Source organism: Nuphar pumila, chromosome 10 (genome assembly GCF_984573655.1).
Source record: "Nuphar pumila chromosome 10, dmNupPumi1.hap1.1, whole genome shotgun sequence".
NCBI classification, from domain to species: domain Eukaryota; kingdom Viridiplantae; phylum Streptophyta; class Magnoliopsida; order Nymphaeales; family Nymphaeaceae; genus Nuphar; species Nuphar pumila.
In genome coordinates, this window is record NC_143258.1 from 356,276 (window position 1) to 370,994 (window position 14,719).

Below are 14,719 nucleotides of genomic sequence, written 5' to 3' on the forward strand. Positions count from 1 at the left end.
AGTTCTTGCATAGTCTTCATCATCGACTTCGCTTTGTTTATATTTCGTGAAGCATCCTCCCTAGCATCTATTATTTTGCTGTATGCATTTGATTTAACATATTTTGGTGCTTGTGTAGCTGCATTGGTGTGTCTTGTGCAAGCTGTTAAATATTGTAGTTGGGGTTGTGCGAATATGGAGAAAGGAGAATTCATTCAGCTTGTCCAGGTGAAGCTTGATGGGACAAACTATGCATATTTATCCAATTTTATGACTGTCGTGATTGTTAGCAAGGGGCTTGGTGGCTATTTAGATGAGTCTATAGGAAGAACAAAAGCTATAAATGCCAATTATGATAAGTTGAAGGAGTGCAGTGGACAATAAACAATGCAAAGGGTGAAGGCTTGGATCTTGAGGCTTGTGGAACAAATAATAATGGTGAATCTCTAAAGTTTTAATAGGCTAAGGAAGCTTAGAGGTATCTCAAGCAAGTGTATAAGCAAGAAAACTAGGCAAAGTAATATAAACTCATGCAGGAATTGAAGGCAATGAGGCAAGGGATTAAATCTGTCCATCATGAATTTTATTCCGAGATGCAATAAATATGGGATGCCCTTGCACTCATGAAAGGTCACAAGAAGTGTGAAAAATGTAGCAAATTTGACAAGTGCAATGACTGTAAAGTCTGCATTGGATATATTTGAGCAGTCTAGAGACAAACCGGTTGATTTAGTTCCTTATGGTACTACGCCTTGAGTTTAATCGGTTGGGCAGTGTCATGGTTCACAAGATCTTTTTGCCTTCTGCTACTTAGGCACTAACTAAGCTCATCATTGAGGAGGCCAAGATGAGGTCTCTTAGAGATTATCTGTTTGAGGATTTTGTTATGGCCATTCCTAGGCAGCCAAGTGGTAGAGTAAGTGTCCGAGTGGAGGTTGTAAAGCATCCTGCAATTTCATCGAGAATCAGGGAACTCTCGGTTTATGCACAAAAGTGACTTGAGTTCAGTTTAGTGCCACTACTGCAAAGGATATGACCATATGAAGAGTACTTGGCCCAGTTTTGAAGAAAAGGAAGGGTGGAGCCTTTGCAACACCTTCTAGTGAAGAGGACATTAAGCCTTAGGATGGCAACTTAATAGCAACATTGGTGTACAATCAAGAAGGGAGAGATTTTAGTAAAAAGGGAGTTAGTGGGATGAATTTTTGAATAAAGAAGGGAGGTGTAGGTAAAAAGTTAATAAAGGGGGGGGGGGGTGTCCGAAAATTTAAAAAATAATAAAGAAGGGGTGGGGGTGGAGGGTTTACGGTAGAAAGGAGTCTCCCACTGCCTCTCTCTCTCTCTCTCTCGGGCAGATTCAAAGAAGAAGAAGAGGAAGAGGAGGAGGAGGAGGAGGAGGTTGAAGAAGAACCCCGGTATGTTCTCTCTCTCTCTCTCTCTCGTTTCCCCAAACCCCTCGTTACGCTCGTCTCTCTCTCTCTCGTTTTCCCCTTCCCCAATCCCTCTGGGTCCCTGGAGAGAGAGAGAGAGAGAGAGAGAGAGAGAGAGAGAGAGAGAGAGAGAGAGAGAGAGAGAGAGAGAGAGAGAGTTTCAGGAGGGGAGATTTTGCTTTTTTTTTTCTTTTCTGAGGTTCGGGTCTGCATTAGACCCAAACAGGCACAGTGCGGCGTACATGCACTGTGCCTGGTACCAGTACCCGAGTCGACGCGTGTCGACACGGGTACAACAGCCGATCTGCTGTGTCGCGGTGTCATAGGCCTGGATATCAACCTTCCTCTGATATCATTCAGAACGACAGAACAAAGGAGAGAGGAGTTGCAGCACACCTTGAAGACAAAATCACTCTACGTCAATGACTAAAGGGCTGACCCTTAATACTGTATGACATGAAAAACCTTTCTAGGTCTAATACAAAATTACAACACTTCTGTAAGACTAACCTTTTCTCGATAAGGCTAAAGGTGGCATCACCTATTAACTAAATATTATAGTATTGCCACCAAATTGTGTAGCCTCTTCTAGACTATATGTTACAAAATATGCCATTATCCTATCACATCTATGTGACATGCATTATATCTGTATGCAGCTGGCTTCATTAGTGGGATACTGAAAACAGTATAGAGAAGATTGAAGAATGGTCTGAATTGCTTTATTGCAAGTTCTACTCTAGGTGTTTTATGTACATGCCTGTTTTGTTCCATTCATGATTGCTAACCTAATTATTGAATGCATGTATATAAAGGAGACACTTAGAAGTGTAATCAGAACTCTCATGAGCTTATTTCTGAATGATTGTACTTTCCTTCATATTGCTGATTTTTTTACTTTCTACTTTTGACCTCTCACAGTTTTTACATATTTTACTGTACCTATTTTCTTTGTTATCATTATTATGAAATTCTCTTCTTTATAGCTGCAAAAACACTAGTTTAAAAGCTATTTTGGTGGTTGTACTTGCCCTACAGATACTTCTCCTGATTTTGGTCCACTTGTCATCTGTATACTACAGAAGTGCATGCGAGTACTTGAATCAGATTCCAAAACCTTCAAGCTTACTGAGCTATGCATGATTTCAATGTATGTGGGGAACTCATTAAAATTCTTGCTACAGATTCAGGTATCTTTTTCCTCTGCAATCCTTAGTTGATTTTTTTTAACACAAATTGATGTATCCTTTTTATCTCATTTTAGGTAGATTCAGAATTATTATCTTCTGTCATCATTTCCACTTTAAGTGCAAAATTCAAGGGTCATCCTGGCATCAACATTGACTCTTATGAGTCACTTTGCGAGTGGAGGCCTTTGAAGAACCTTCTCTCTTTTGCAAAGAGCATGAAGCACCAAGAAGCCTGTGATCTGAAGTCCTTCGCCCCAAAGCTCATAAATGGATATGGTGGGTCCCTCTCAAAAGCAGTTTGTGAAGCATTGGAAATGGCAAGAGAATGTCATGAAGGGGGTTCGGTGAAGATTGCTGCAGCTTTATGTTCCTCTTTAGTTTGTGCTAGACCAGAAGATTTAGTGGATAATTTTCCTTTTCTCATTGTTATCTTTCAAAGGTTTTTTAGAGATGGATTTCAACTTTTGTTGTCTATGTTTTCCATTGAACATGATCTTCTGGCCCAAGTTTCTAAGATGTGTCCAGATATTTTTTCTTCCAGTCTGAAAATGATTGCGCCAATGTCCAATGATGATGGCAGAAAAGATAATGAAGTTTTGCTATGTACTACCTTGATGAGTACCTCTGACGATAATGTATTGATTTCTGGCATTTCCGATGAATCAGCTGCTTTTGCATTCAGTTTGTTTTTGCAACATGTGCCTTTGTATATGTTATTACCTGCAATTATACGCTTTGGTGACTCAAGCCTGCTGGGCCATGCTGAAATTCTAGATCTGCTCAAGGCCAAGCTGTCAACGGCTTCAAGTGATAATGCTGTTGTGTTGCTGAGGTTCATTCTGTTCTGGCTCCATCAGATGGAGTCATGTTATAGGGCTTCACCATCTAGTTATTTGGAGAAACAGATTAGTTTATGTTTTCTTCTCATTGAACGTGTGCTTATTCATACACTAGCATCAACCTTGGGTTCTGATGCCTCTCAATCTGGGCAAGAGACCGACAGTGTGTTGTTTATTGAAGAAGTTGTGAATATTATTTTTCATCATCCTGCAGTAACAGTGTTCCTTTTGCATCCAACATGCACCAATAAGGATAAAAAAGAAAGCTTAGGAAACAGTTTCAAAGACTTGCTATTTACATCTGTGCAGTATGTTAGTCCAGTGGATCAATGTGTATCGTGCCTTTTGAGAAATATTGCTGATTACTTATCAACACAAAATGAAAGTTCTGCACACAGTGTGCATGATGCACACAGACCGGTTAAAAAGGCCTGCAGGAACCTACTTGAACGCCTACTTTCAGTCTTTATGGAAGAGTTTGAGTGGTGCATACTTTCAAACCGGAACCAGATTCCGTGCTTTCCTAGTTGGCATATTATATCTATTTCAATGCAATATATATCACCTTTTGTTTTGCTGGAACTTGTTGATTGGCTTTTCTGCAAAATGGAACAGCATGGGATGGATATATTGAAAGGTTTAAGTTTTTCTCCCATCTCTGTTGGAATTTATATTGCCGAAGCAGCTTTTAATATGCTACCATGTCATCTGGTCTATGGAAGCAAAAAGAAACATGCCTGCAATTTGTTTTTGGAAATTTCAGAGAAAAGTTTAGATCTTAGCCTTCTTGAAAAAGTTTATTCTATGGTTCTTGACTTCTTCATGAACCACCAATTGGAGAATGCTGATTTATGTTTATTGAATGCTGTTACTGCTGCACATATCATCAATAGAACAACTCAACCTCTAGTTACTCACCTCCCATTAAGAATTACAATGTTAAGGATGATTGTTGACAGTCCTGTGGAAGTGGTTGTGCACTGCATCCGCAAGACAAGCAAGGTCAAATCAAAACTGTTGCTGCTAATCACGGAGATGAGTCCTGTGCATTTAGAATTTTTTGGGAAGATATTCTTATCAATGCTAAACAAAGGCGATTCTGAGGTGGACACTCCGAATCTTGTTAGCACAGAGCAGATAAAGGAGATAAAGGAAGAGTACTCTGGTTTGGCTACTGAGAAGTATATTTTGCTCTTGCCTGTTGCACATATGTATTTCTTCTCAAACTCATCAAATTTGAGCAAGGAGCATTGTGAAAGCATTCCTAAGTTTTATTCAGAAGTTCTTCTGGATGTTTTTTCAAATTGGGAGAACTTTGTCAGCAGTAGCATATTCATAGTAAACCCTAACGAGATTTTATCCACATCTACCAATGAACTTCTTCACTTTTTCACCTACAGCATACTTGGAAAAGCTAGTCATATGTTGCAGTACTACATTAATGGGAGCTTGGAGAGTAGGAAACAGAGAAATACATTATTCAATTCAGTCTTTGAAAGTCTAGCTGTACATGATGAACTACTAATATGTGATGTTAATGAGAATTTCTTTTGTTCATACGAACACTTGCTCAATCTTGTGAACAGGGTTGTTGCAAAATTATCCTTGCTAAGGACACTGTTGTGTCCACAGAACCATCCAGTCCATTTTCCATTACTTGAAGCAGATGAAGGCTATAGTAAAATGCTTTCTGGAAGGAAGATTGGTGGAGAAGCAAAACTAAAACCAAAAGCATATTTTATGCTTATGAATTGCCTAGTTGGTACGCTTGACAAAGTTATGCAAAGCTATCCTTTGTCATTAGTTACTTCTAAATCATCGAATGGTGATGACTGTTTTCTACTTGCAAGGTTTCTGGAGGTTACCATTTTGAGAAATCTAGTTGAATTGTCTGCAGAGCTGGCAAGTGATCCAGTCCCAGAGAAATATCTATCATTTCTGGAACCTTTTACCCGATCTTGTCTACTCCACAGGTTTGAAGATCCTGCTACTTTAAAGGCCCTGCGCACTGTTCTTCTTTTGTTTTCAACATGCAATTTCAACTTCAGTGGTATTCTTAAGCATTTACTTGCACATTCACTATTCGTTCCGACAATTTTGTGGTGTGAGATGAATAATGATGCATCCTTTCGTCATCCTCATGGTGGTCTATCGCTGCGCCCAGCAACCAGCATCCTGCAGCTTTTACTATTTCCTGAGCCCAAAGAGAGTGATGCTCATGAAGAAAAGGATATTAAAGCACATACGCTGGAGATTGGTCCTGATATGTACCAAAGAAAATTGGAAGTGCTTAGATTATTGAGAGTCTTGGTTCTACTCAAAGCTCAAAATACATTTGTTAGTGCCTCTGAAGAAGTCAGCTTTAACTCCAGAGACTTGCTATCTCTACTTTTATCAGGTTATGGTGCAACTATGAATGAAATTGATTTGGAAGTATGTCATCTTATGCATGAAATTGAATTCATGGAAGGCTCAGATTGTAGTTATATTGCTGAAATGGATTATCTATGGGGAAGTTCTGCATCAAAAATAAGAACAGAGCAGACTCTTGATGAGTTGCTGTCCTTGGATAGAGTAGGTGATTGTGAAGTGGATGAAGAATACTGCAGGAGGAGTTTCAAGGAAAACCTTGTGGTTAACTCTAGAGTCTCTTTAATGACTGTATTGAACTTTCCTTACAATAGAATTGCATGGACTCAACCAACTTCTCTGAAGAAACTCCTCCATGATAGCATCACGGATATGTCGTTGGTATGTTTCAGTATCAAACCCTTTAGTTTCTTTTAATTTGGATTTTTTCTTGTTGAAACATTTCAGTACTTGAGTCACAAAAGAAACTGGCTTTTCTTTTTTTGCATTTATACTTTCTTGTTGTAGTTCTAATGGGATATCTTGATGCAATTGACATTGTAGACATCATGTGGGGAAAGAAGAATAATTTCATATGACCCAGATTTCATCTTGCGGTTCTCAATTCATGGACTGTCAAGGGGCTTCTTTGAGCCCATTGAATTTGCAGGACTTGGTCTGCTTGCAATTGCATTTGTTAGCATAGCTTCTCCTGACGAGGGGATCCGGAAATTGGGTTACAATGCTATTGGAAAGTTCAAGAAATCTCTGGAGGTTGGATATCTCGCATTTCTGATGTTTCTGTGCATATCAGTTATTTAGATTTTTAAACAGTTACTTGTTTTATTATTTTTTCATTCTCCTTTGATTTAGTTGTGATAAATGTGTTTGTCTTTCTTTATCATCAGGGAAATAAAGAAAAACTAGCTCTACTATTTCATCTACTTGCTCTCCTTTTTTCGTGAAAGTAGGGTATTGTAGTACATTCTTTAATAGTTTGCTGTTTCTTTTTCTTTGTCCCAAATCCCAACAGACTGAACTGTGGTGCATGCATTGAGTTCTGAGGATTGGTTTAAGGTGTCCTACCTATTTCTTCAACGAGTGAATCAATCTATTATTACAGCTTTTTTGTATGTATTTGTGAATATAACTTTGCTAGATGAAAGTGAAAACTGACATTATATAGCCGGGAAGAATTTCTGATGCAGAAATATTGCATAATTTTGGAATAAATTTCAATAAGAGAATGAAGCAAAGAAGATCCGATACTTGGGGCCAAGTACTTTCTTAAGTGCTCAGCCCACACAAATTTAATGAAATCCAAATGCACAAGGTGGATGCAACAATAGGCTATAAAGATAGGATAAACAGACGAAAATTTCCCCTGAGGGTCATGACAAATTACAAAAGTATATATATATATATATATACACACACACACATTTTAGCACCCTCCCTCAAACTTATGGTGAAATCACTGAAATAAGGAGAAAAATGAATTGAGGTGCAGGATGAGCTTTGGTGAAAAAATCTGCAAGTTGGTAATCTGATGTGACATACGGCAAGTCAATAGTTCCTTTGAGATACTCATAACATACATAATGGTAATCCATCTCAATGTGCTTTGTTCTTTCATAGAAGGTGCGTTTGCTTGCAATGTAAATTGCACTTTTGTTGTTACAACACATCTTCGAAGATTTGGAGATGGAAACTTCCATGTCCTGGAGAAGAGACCTTAGCCATACAAGCTCCATTGTTGTCGTACTCATCACTCGATATTCTCCCTCAGCAAGACCTTTTGTTGTTTCTTGCACCTCAAAGAAATTAAGGAATCCCATAAGAAAACACAAAAAGCAGAAGTTGATATTTAGGCCCTTTTTCTTTCGAGAAATTTCCCATCAACTGCATTAGATATACTTGAGAGCTGGCCCTGATGATTCTGAATGCATGTTTAGGTTCCACCTCTTTAATTTTTTTTATCAGGAGTCACCCAAATCTCCACTTGCGTCCCATTTCCTCTGAACTTCATACTCATTGCCGAAAATGCTAGGACACGTGCCCTATCTATTTCAGCCATTTTTTATTTTTTTATCACGAGTTGCCCAAATCTTCATTTGCGTCCGATATCCTCTGAACTTCATACTCATTGCTGAAAATCAAAGGACCACATGCCCTATAGATTTCAGCCATTACACAACCTCTGCTTCCTTCATCGACAGTGCATTTAATTCATCTGGAAAACGTTGTCCTTGGACTTAAATCTCCATTTTAGTGCACTTTCCATTGTTGCACAGTCTTCTACCATCTCTGACTACTACCTTGAACTAAGGTTGCTTAGACCATTCACACTCAAGCTTATAATGAAATTATGGGTCCACACAGTTCTCCCTTGTATCTTCCTTATCATCCTCATAGCTTGAGGTAATGACACACCTGCCATTGCATGATAACATAGAGGGCATGATTGATCACCTCCTCTGGTTCCTCCTGATTAGATTCTGGCTCATCCTCTTCCTCCTCAACAATAAACATTTGTATTGCTTTACAATGATGGCATGAGTGCCACTTGTCATTGCAATGATAGCATATTCTTGTGATCTCCCATTTTTTCAGGGGTAATTTTCCTCACTGTAACATCAGTAGAGGTTTTCAAACCACTAGATTTTTTCAATTTTTGTTCTGGGTTTCCAGGGCCCTGAAGATCGTGATTTGAAATGGGTGCTCTTGGCTCTTTGCTTTCCCAACTTAGACACATTGGATATCACCCCCCTTGAACCACGATGAGCTTGGCATTCCTTCTCCGCCACCTGAGCAAGCTCAAAACATTATAAGAGGCTTGCTAGTTGTGCAGCTTGAACCTCGATCATCAATTCCTCTTTTAACCCTCGATGATGGCTCCCATTAGGGCCTCCTGAAACCAGCCTCGTACCCTACGTCACATGGACTCTTCTAACAGGGCACCACACCCGCGTCGCACCCGCACCCAAGCGGGTGCGACACTTGGACACAACTTCCTTTGTGTTAGGCGAAGTCAACCACACTGATGTTCATTTCTATCCAAAAGTAGATTCAGTTAACCCTAATCAAGTTCATTTTATCTATATTATATATATAAATACATAAATGCACACAAATACACGTAGTGTTAACTTAAAACTGTTAAAAATTATATATATCCTCCCCGCACCCCTGCACCCAAGTTTTTTTAAAGTGCCGCATCCGCACCCACACCCACACCTATGCGTCTGTGTGCTCCGGACTGTATATTAGTGTGTTAGTGCCTGTGTGCACTAATCAAAGTGAACGCGGCGGTAGCTGGTCCCAGGCAGGGCATAACACATGTTCTTCTTCCCATCAAATTTGATGAGAGAGGAGAAGAAAGTAAAACAAGATTGTTGAAGAAGTTTGATGTTACTCTCCCCGAAGCAATAAACCAACAAACCAATACTCTACCAATCCCACAAATCTCCTCTTCAAGCTCTTGCCCAAGAGCACCAAAGGCTCTGATATCATGTAATGAAACAAATAGTGCACAAATACAATGTCACAACACTTACAAGAACAATAACTACTAATGACCCAAATACAAAGAGCCACTAAGGGCTAATCACACAAACTCTCAAAAGAGAGCACGAACATAAAAATTAATAAGAATTTTATTGAACAATGCTTGGCAACAAGCATGCATAATACAAGAGAGTAGGCACTCCCATGCATAAAGGGGCTGGCCCCAACGTCTGGCTCTTCTGAGACTGAGAATGAAGTCCTAAGCATCAGTGTCCTCTCCCTTTAATCTCCTTCTTCTAGTTCCAAAATGACTCTGATACCATATGGAAACTTTCTGAGAGCACCAAGAGAATAAGAATGTGAGACAATAAGAGAGAAAAACTCTAGAAAAACTTCATTAACCAAGAATGGAAAAAGGTTACACTTTTATGGGGGTTACACAAGAAAACAAAAACTGTTGGCTCTCTAACTGACAGCTAAAATACACAAATGCCCTCATAACACATAAGAGAGGGTAGCACACTTCTAAAGATACATATGGTACATCTCCATATTATGAAATCTACACTATTCAACAGCTAATAGAACTGAGTATGCAAGCTCTCCCGAGTAAAACTCTATGAGGCCCAAGTCCCATACTTAGCTCCAAGCTTTTTCATGGTTAATTTCCTTGGAAAGAGTCCTGACCAAGTTGGCCTTAGGAGGAAAGATTTTCATGGACTAGGTAGTGTTAAAATATTATGTCTCTTTTAACTGTAAACTGAAATACCCATTAGTGGTATTTCAGTCCTTTTACTCAATAGCTGTCAGCCACCCTAATGGGCTAACATTTTTACTTTTTCTTTTTTTATTTACTTTTGCCTTTTACACCTTTTTCTTTTTACACTTTTTTTCTTTTTGACTGTTGTGAAAGGGACAGCTCCATATAGCTGTTGGAGTTGCCCCAACAGTCACAAATGTGACCGTTGGGTGCAGCTCCAACCAGAGTTACCGGAAGCGCCTAGCTAAAAGGGGAAGCGTGCTTCCCCGAAGCGCGCTTCGGAAGCGCGGAACGTCGCGCTTCCGAAGCGTGGGGGGAAGCGTCCCCCTTTTTTGGGAAGCGCGTCCCCCTTTTTTGGGAAGCGCGCTTCCCTTTAATGGGGGACGCGTTTCCCTTTAATGGGGGATGCACTTCCCTTTAATGGGAAGCGCGCTTCCCCCTCGCTTCCCCTGTTTTTTTCAATTTTTTTGTATTTTTTATTTTTTATTTTTATTTTTTTCGCTTCCCCCTCGCTTCCGAGACGCTTCCTATGTCGCTTCCGAGACGCTTCCTAGGTCGCTTCCGAGACACTTCCCGAATCGCTCCTAAGTGGTCCCCCGCTTCCCCGCTTCCTAAAATTTTGAAAGTGCCTCGCTTCCCGCTCCCGCTTCCCGTATCGCTTCCCGCTCCCGCTTCCTCAACTGGCAACCATGGCTCCAACAGTCGTATTGAGCTGCACCCTGTGGTTTCTTTTTGCATTATAAATAGGCCTTAGTGGCCCTTGTAAACTCATCCTTTTTTGTGAGTGCATATGCAATAACAATGCTTTTGTAAAGCCCCTCTTGGGAACTTATGAATTGAAGTTCATTTTGTTTCATGCTTTTGTGCATGTGTATCCGTGCCTTTGTGCACTTGTGAGTGTTCTCCTTTGTGCCTTTGTGCACTCTTTGTATTTCTTGTATTGTGGTGTTACACACAATCTCTTTTTGTAGAGATTTTCACATGGTATCAGAGCAAGGTTGTTTGGAGAAAGAAATTGGTGTGATTCTTCTCAATATCAAGTGCCTTGAAAAACGTGCCTTCAACTTTTTGGTGATTGGAGTGGAGACTCTTCTTCATTCAATATTTTAGAAGATTACTACAAGAAGAAAGATTTAAAATCTTATTGTGGCACGTATTCTTTTCTTTCTTCTTTCCTCTCTAATGGGTGAGAAATACTCCCATTTTTCTCTTGGTTTCAAGCTAAATGGCTCAAATTATCACGTGTGGGTCGGAAATATGAAAGCTCACATCAAAGGGAAAGGGCTTTGGGGTTACATTCAAGGCTCGATTCCGGAACCAGAGCCTAAAATTACTTTGGTTAAAGAAGCGGAAATCAAAATCCTTGAGGGAGATGAAAGAACTAATGCTCTTGAGGAATATAGTAGGAAACATGAGGAATGAGAAATGAAGAATTTCAAGATCTTGTCTTGGATTTTCTCTTCCGTTGAGACAAGGATTAATGCCAACATTATAAAGTTTAAAAAGGCTTCTCAAGCGTGGGAGTATCTTGAGAAGATGTATACTTTTAGGGACTTGTCCCATAAGTATTATCTTCAAAAGAGAGCGTTAACTCTTGTTCAAGGTGATATGTCTATAAGAGAGTATTTTGCGGAACTCTCTTCAATTTGGGATGAGCTTGCCATGCTTGAACCCAAGTGGAGTGGAGAAGCTATAGAGCTTCGTCATAAGCAATTAGAAGAAGACCGATTCTTCAATTTTTTGAATGGGCTAAGGCCCGAGTTTGAGCAAATAAGATCTTCTCTTCTATCCTCTTTTACCTCTCCCTCTCTTGAAGATGTCTTAACTAAATTAAGTGGAGAGGAAACCGTATGGGCATTAGCAAGCAAAATCCTAGTGTGCTTGCAATGTCCACAAATCAAGAAGAATGTGATGATGTTAATGCCGTTTCTAGACCCGGTAACAATTTAAGAACATATAGACCTCCTCATTTTAAGAATCAAAATCAAGGTAAGCAAGGAGGAAGAAGAGATTATAGCAAAATCTCGTGTCACTTTTGCAAAGAACCGGATCATATCAAACCGGTTTGCCCAAAATGGAAGAAACTTCTAGCATTGGCAACTACATCTCAACCATCCAAAGAGGAATCTTCAAAAGAAGCTCTATCTCTCAATCAAATTGTGGAGGCTCTTCAACCTCTTCTAAATGGAGCTATTTCCGGTGCCGCCGTATCCACCTCTTCTCCTCCAGGTAAAACTTCTTGGCTCTTAGATTCGGGTGCATCCTTTCATATGACCCCAAACATTTCATCTCTTTCCGAGTATTCTAAAAATGTGTCACCTTCTTTTGTTTCGACCGTGGATGGTACTTCTCTCGAAATTAAAGGAATTGAAAATTTTAAAACCCAAAACTTCTTTATTCCAAAAATTAGACTTATACCAAAATTAAATTTAAACTTGCTTTCCGTTTCTCAACTCACGGACCTTGGGTGTAACATTCAATTCTCATCTAATAAATGTTTAATACAGGATCACCGGTCCGGGAGATTGATTGGGGAAGGCTCTAGGAAAGGAGACTTGTACTATTTGGATTTTCTTCAAATTCCTAAAAACACCTTTTGTAATGTGGCCCAACATAAAGACATAAATGTTTGGCACAAGAGACTTGGTCATCCCAACATTACCAAGTTATCCTATCTACATTTTGTTAAAGATCTTTGTAAAAATACTTTCTCTTGTAATGATTGTATTCTTGGAAAAATGAGAAGTATACCTTTTGAACCAAGAACTATGTTTAGTACTAAACCTTTTGAAATTATTCACTCAGATGTTTGGGGACCGGCACCTGTCATATCCAAAGGTGGCTTTGCTTACTATGTGATTTTTGTGGATGATTTTTCACGATATTGTTGGATATATTTTCTCAAACATAAGCATGAAGTTTTTTCATGTTTTAAAACATATCATATGATGATAAAAAATCAATTTAATAGTAATTTAAAGATATTTAGGACCGATTCCGGAGGTGAATATCTCTCTAATGAGTTTAAGAAATATCTTGAGGATTGTGGCATTGTCCATCAAAGATCGTGTCCTAAGACCCCACAACAAAATGGTTTGGCCGAAAGAAAGCATAGGCATATCATTGAAACCACTAGAACCCTTCTCATTTCCCAAAATATTCCTAAATTTTTTTTGGCCGAAGCGGCTCTTGCTTTCGTCTATCTTATCAACCGACTTCCATCCAAAAATTTAGATAAAATTTCTCCCTTTGAGATTCTATATGAAAAAGAACCCGATTATAATAGGTTGGGAGTTTTTGGTTGTAAGTGCTTTGTTCTTACCGATAAAAATGATAAACTCTCACCAAAAGCCATTCCTTGTGCTTGTCTTGGCTATTCGGAAACTCAAAAAGGATTTCGATGTTATGACTCTAAGAATGATAAATTATATGTTTCAAGGAATGTAACTTTTTTGGAAAATGATAGTGGTTTTGAAAAAAATGAATCTTATTTAAAAAATGCCGATTACTCCTTTCTTTTTGACCTTTTATCTAAGGATGATGATATCTCTAGTGATGATGAATCAACATATAATAGTGAAAATGAAATGGTTGTGATCAACAATAACTCTAACCCTTCTACCCCTTAAGAAGAAAATGTATCTAGAGAACCCATCACTTATTCTCATAGTGATAGAAGCACCTTTAGGAGTGCTAATGAACTATATAGTGAACCTAGTGAGACTATTTCCACTCATGATTCTCATCCTAGGAGAACTGAAAGAACTAGAAGGACTCCCTCTAGATTCGTATCTTTTAATTCTTTCTCTCCTAAATATCGAGCTTGTTTGAGTGCCATTCACTCTTATTTTGAACCCAAATTTTTTGGAGAAGCCAAACAATGTACTGAATAGAGAGAAGCCATGGAGAGTGAACTCGAAGCTCTTAAGAAAGCTAACACTTGGGAATTTCAATCTCTTCCCAATGGCAAGAAAACTATAGGATGTCGATGGGTGTTCAAGGTCAAGACTAAGAGTGATGGTTCTCTTGAAAGGTATAAGGCTCGTCTTGTAGCTAAAGGGTACAGTCAAGAATATGAGATTGACTATGAAGAGACATTTGCTTCAGTAGTTCGTATGGTTACTGTTAGATGTCTTATCACCATTGCTTAAATTCGAAAATGGAATATTTACCAAATGGATGTCAAAAATGCCTTTTTAAATGGAGATCTTAATGAAGAAGTTTACATGGATGCTCCACCTGGTATGAAAATCCCTAAAAATAAAGTTCTCCGTCTTCGTAAAGTTCTTTATGGACTGAAACAAGCACTCAAGGCTTGACACGATAGGTTTAACAATGTAATGATTGAAAATGGTTTCACTTCATGCTATACTGACACTGCATTGTTTGTTAAGAAATCTGATGCAGGGATTGTTATATTATTGTTATATGTTGATGATATGTTAATAACATGTGATGATATCAAAGGAATCAAGAGCATTAAATCTATTTTGACTTCAAGATTTGAAATGTCAGATTTAGGATTTTTGACATATTTTTTGGGAATTGAGGTTGCCTATTCTCAGAGGCTATTTTTTGTCTCAAACTAAACTTGCTCGTGAGATTCTTGATAGATCAGGAATCACAGATGACAAGGTCTGCGAAACTTCTGAAATAGTAGGTTCA

General features: G+C 38.8%; 1 protein-coding gene across 7 annotated transcripts in view; it reads left to right on the forward strand.

Moving 5' to 3' along the window:
• LOC149823132 (uncharacterized) overlaps window positions 1-14,719 on the forward strand; it is a 57,514-nt gene that overhangs the window by 21,816 nt on the left and 20,979 nt on the right. For all 7 annotated transcript variants that reach the window (XM_090018666.1, XM_090018672.1, XM_090018671.1 and 4 more), the window contains 3 exons: window positions 2,448-2,599; window positions 2,674-6,189; window positions 6,352-6,561. In XM_090018666.1, the coding sequence (XP_089874792.1) occupies window positions 2,448-2,599; window positions 2,674-6,189; window positions 6,352-6,561 (3,878 nt within the window). The remainder of the gene's footprint in view (window positions 1-2,447; window positions 2,600-2,673; window positions 6,190-6,351; window positions 6,562-14,719) is intronic.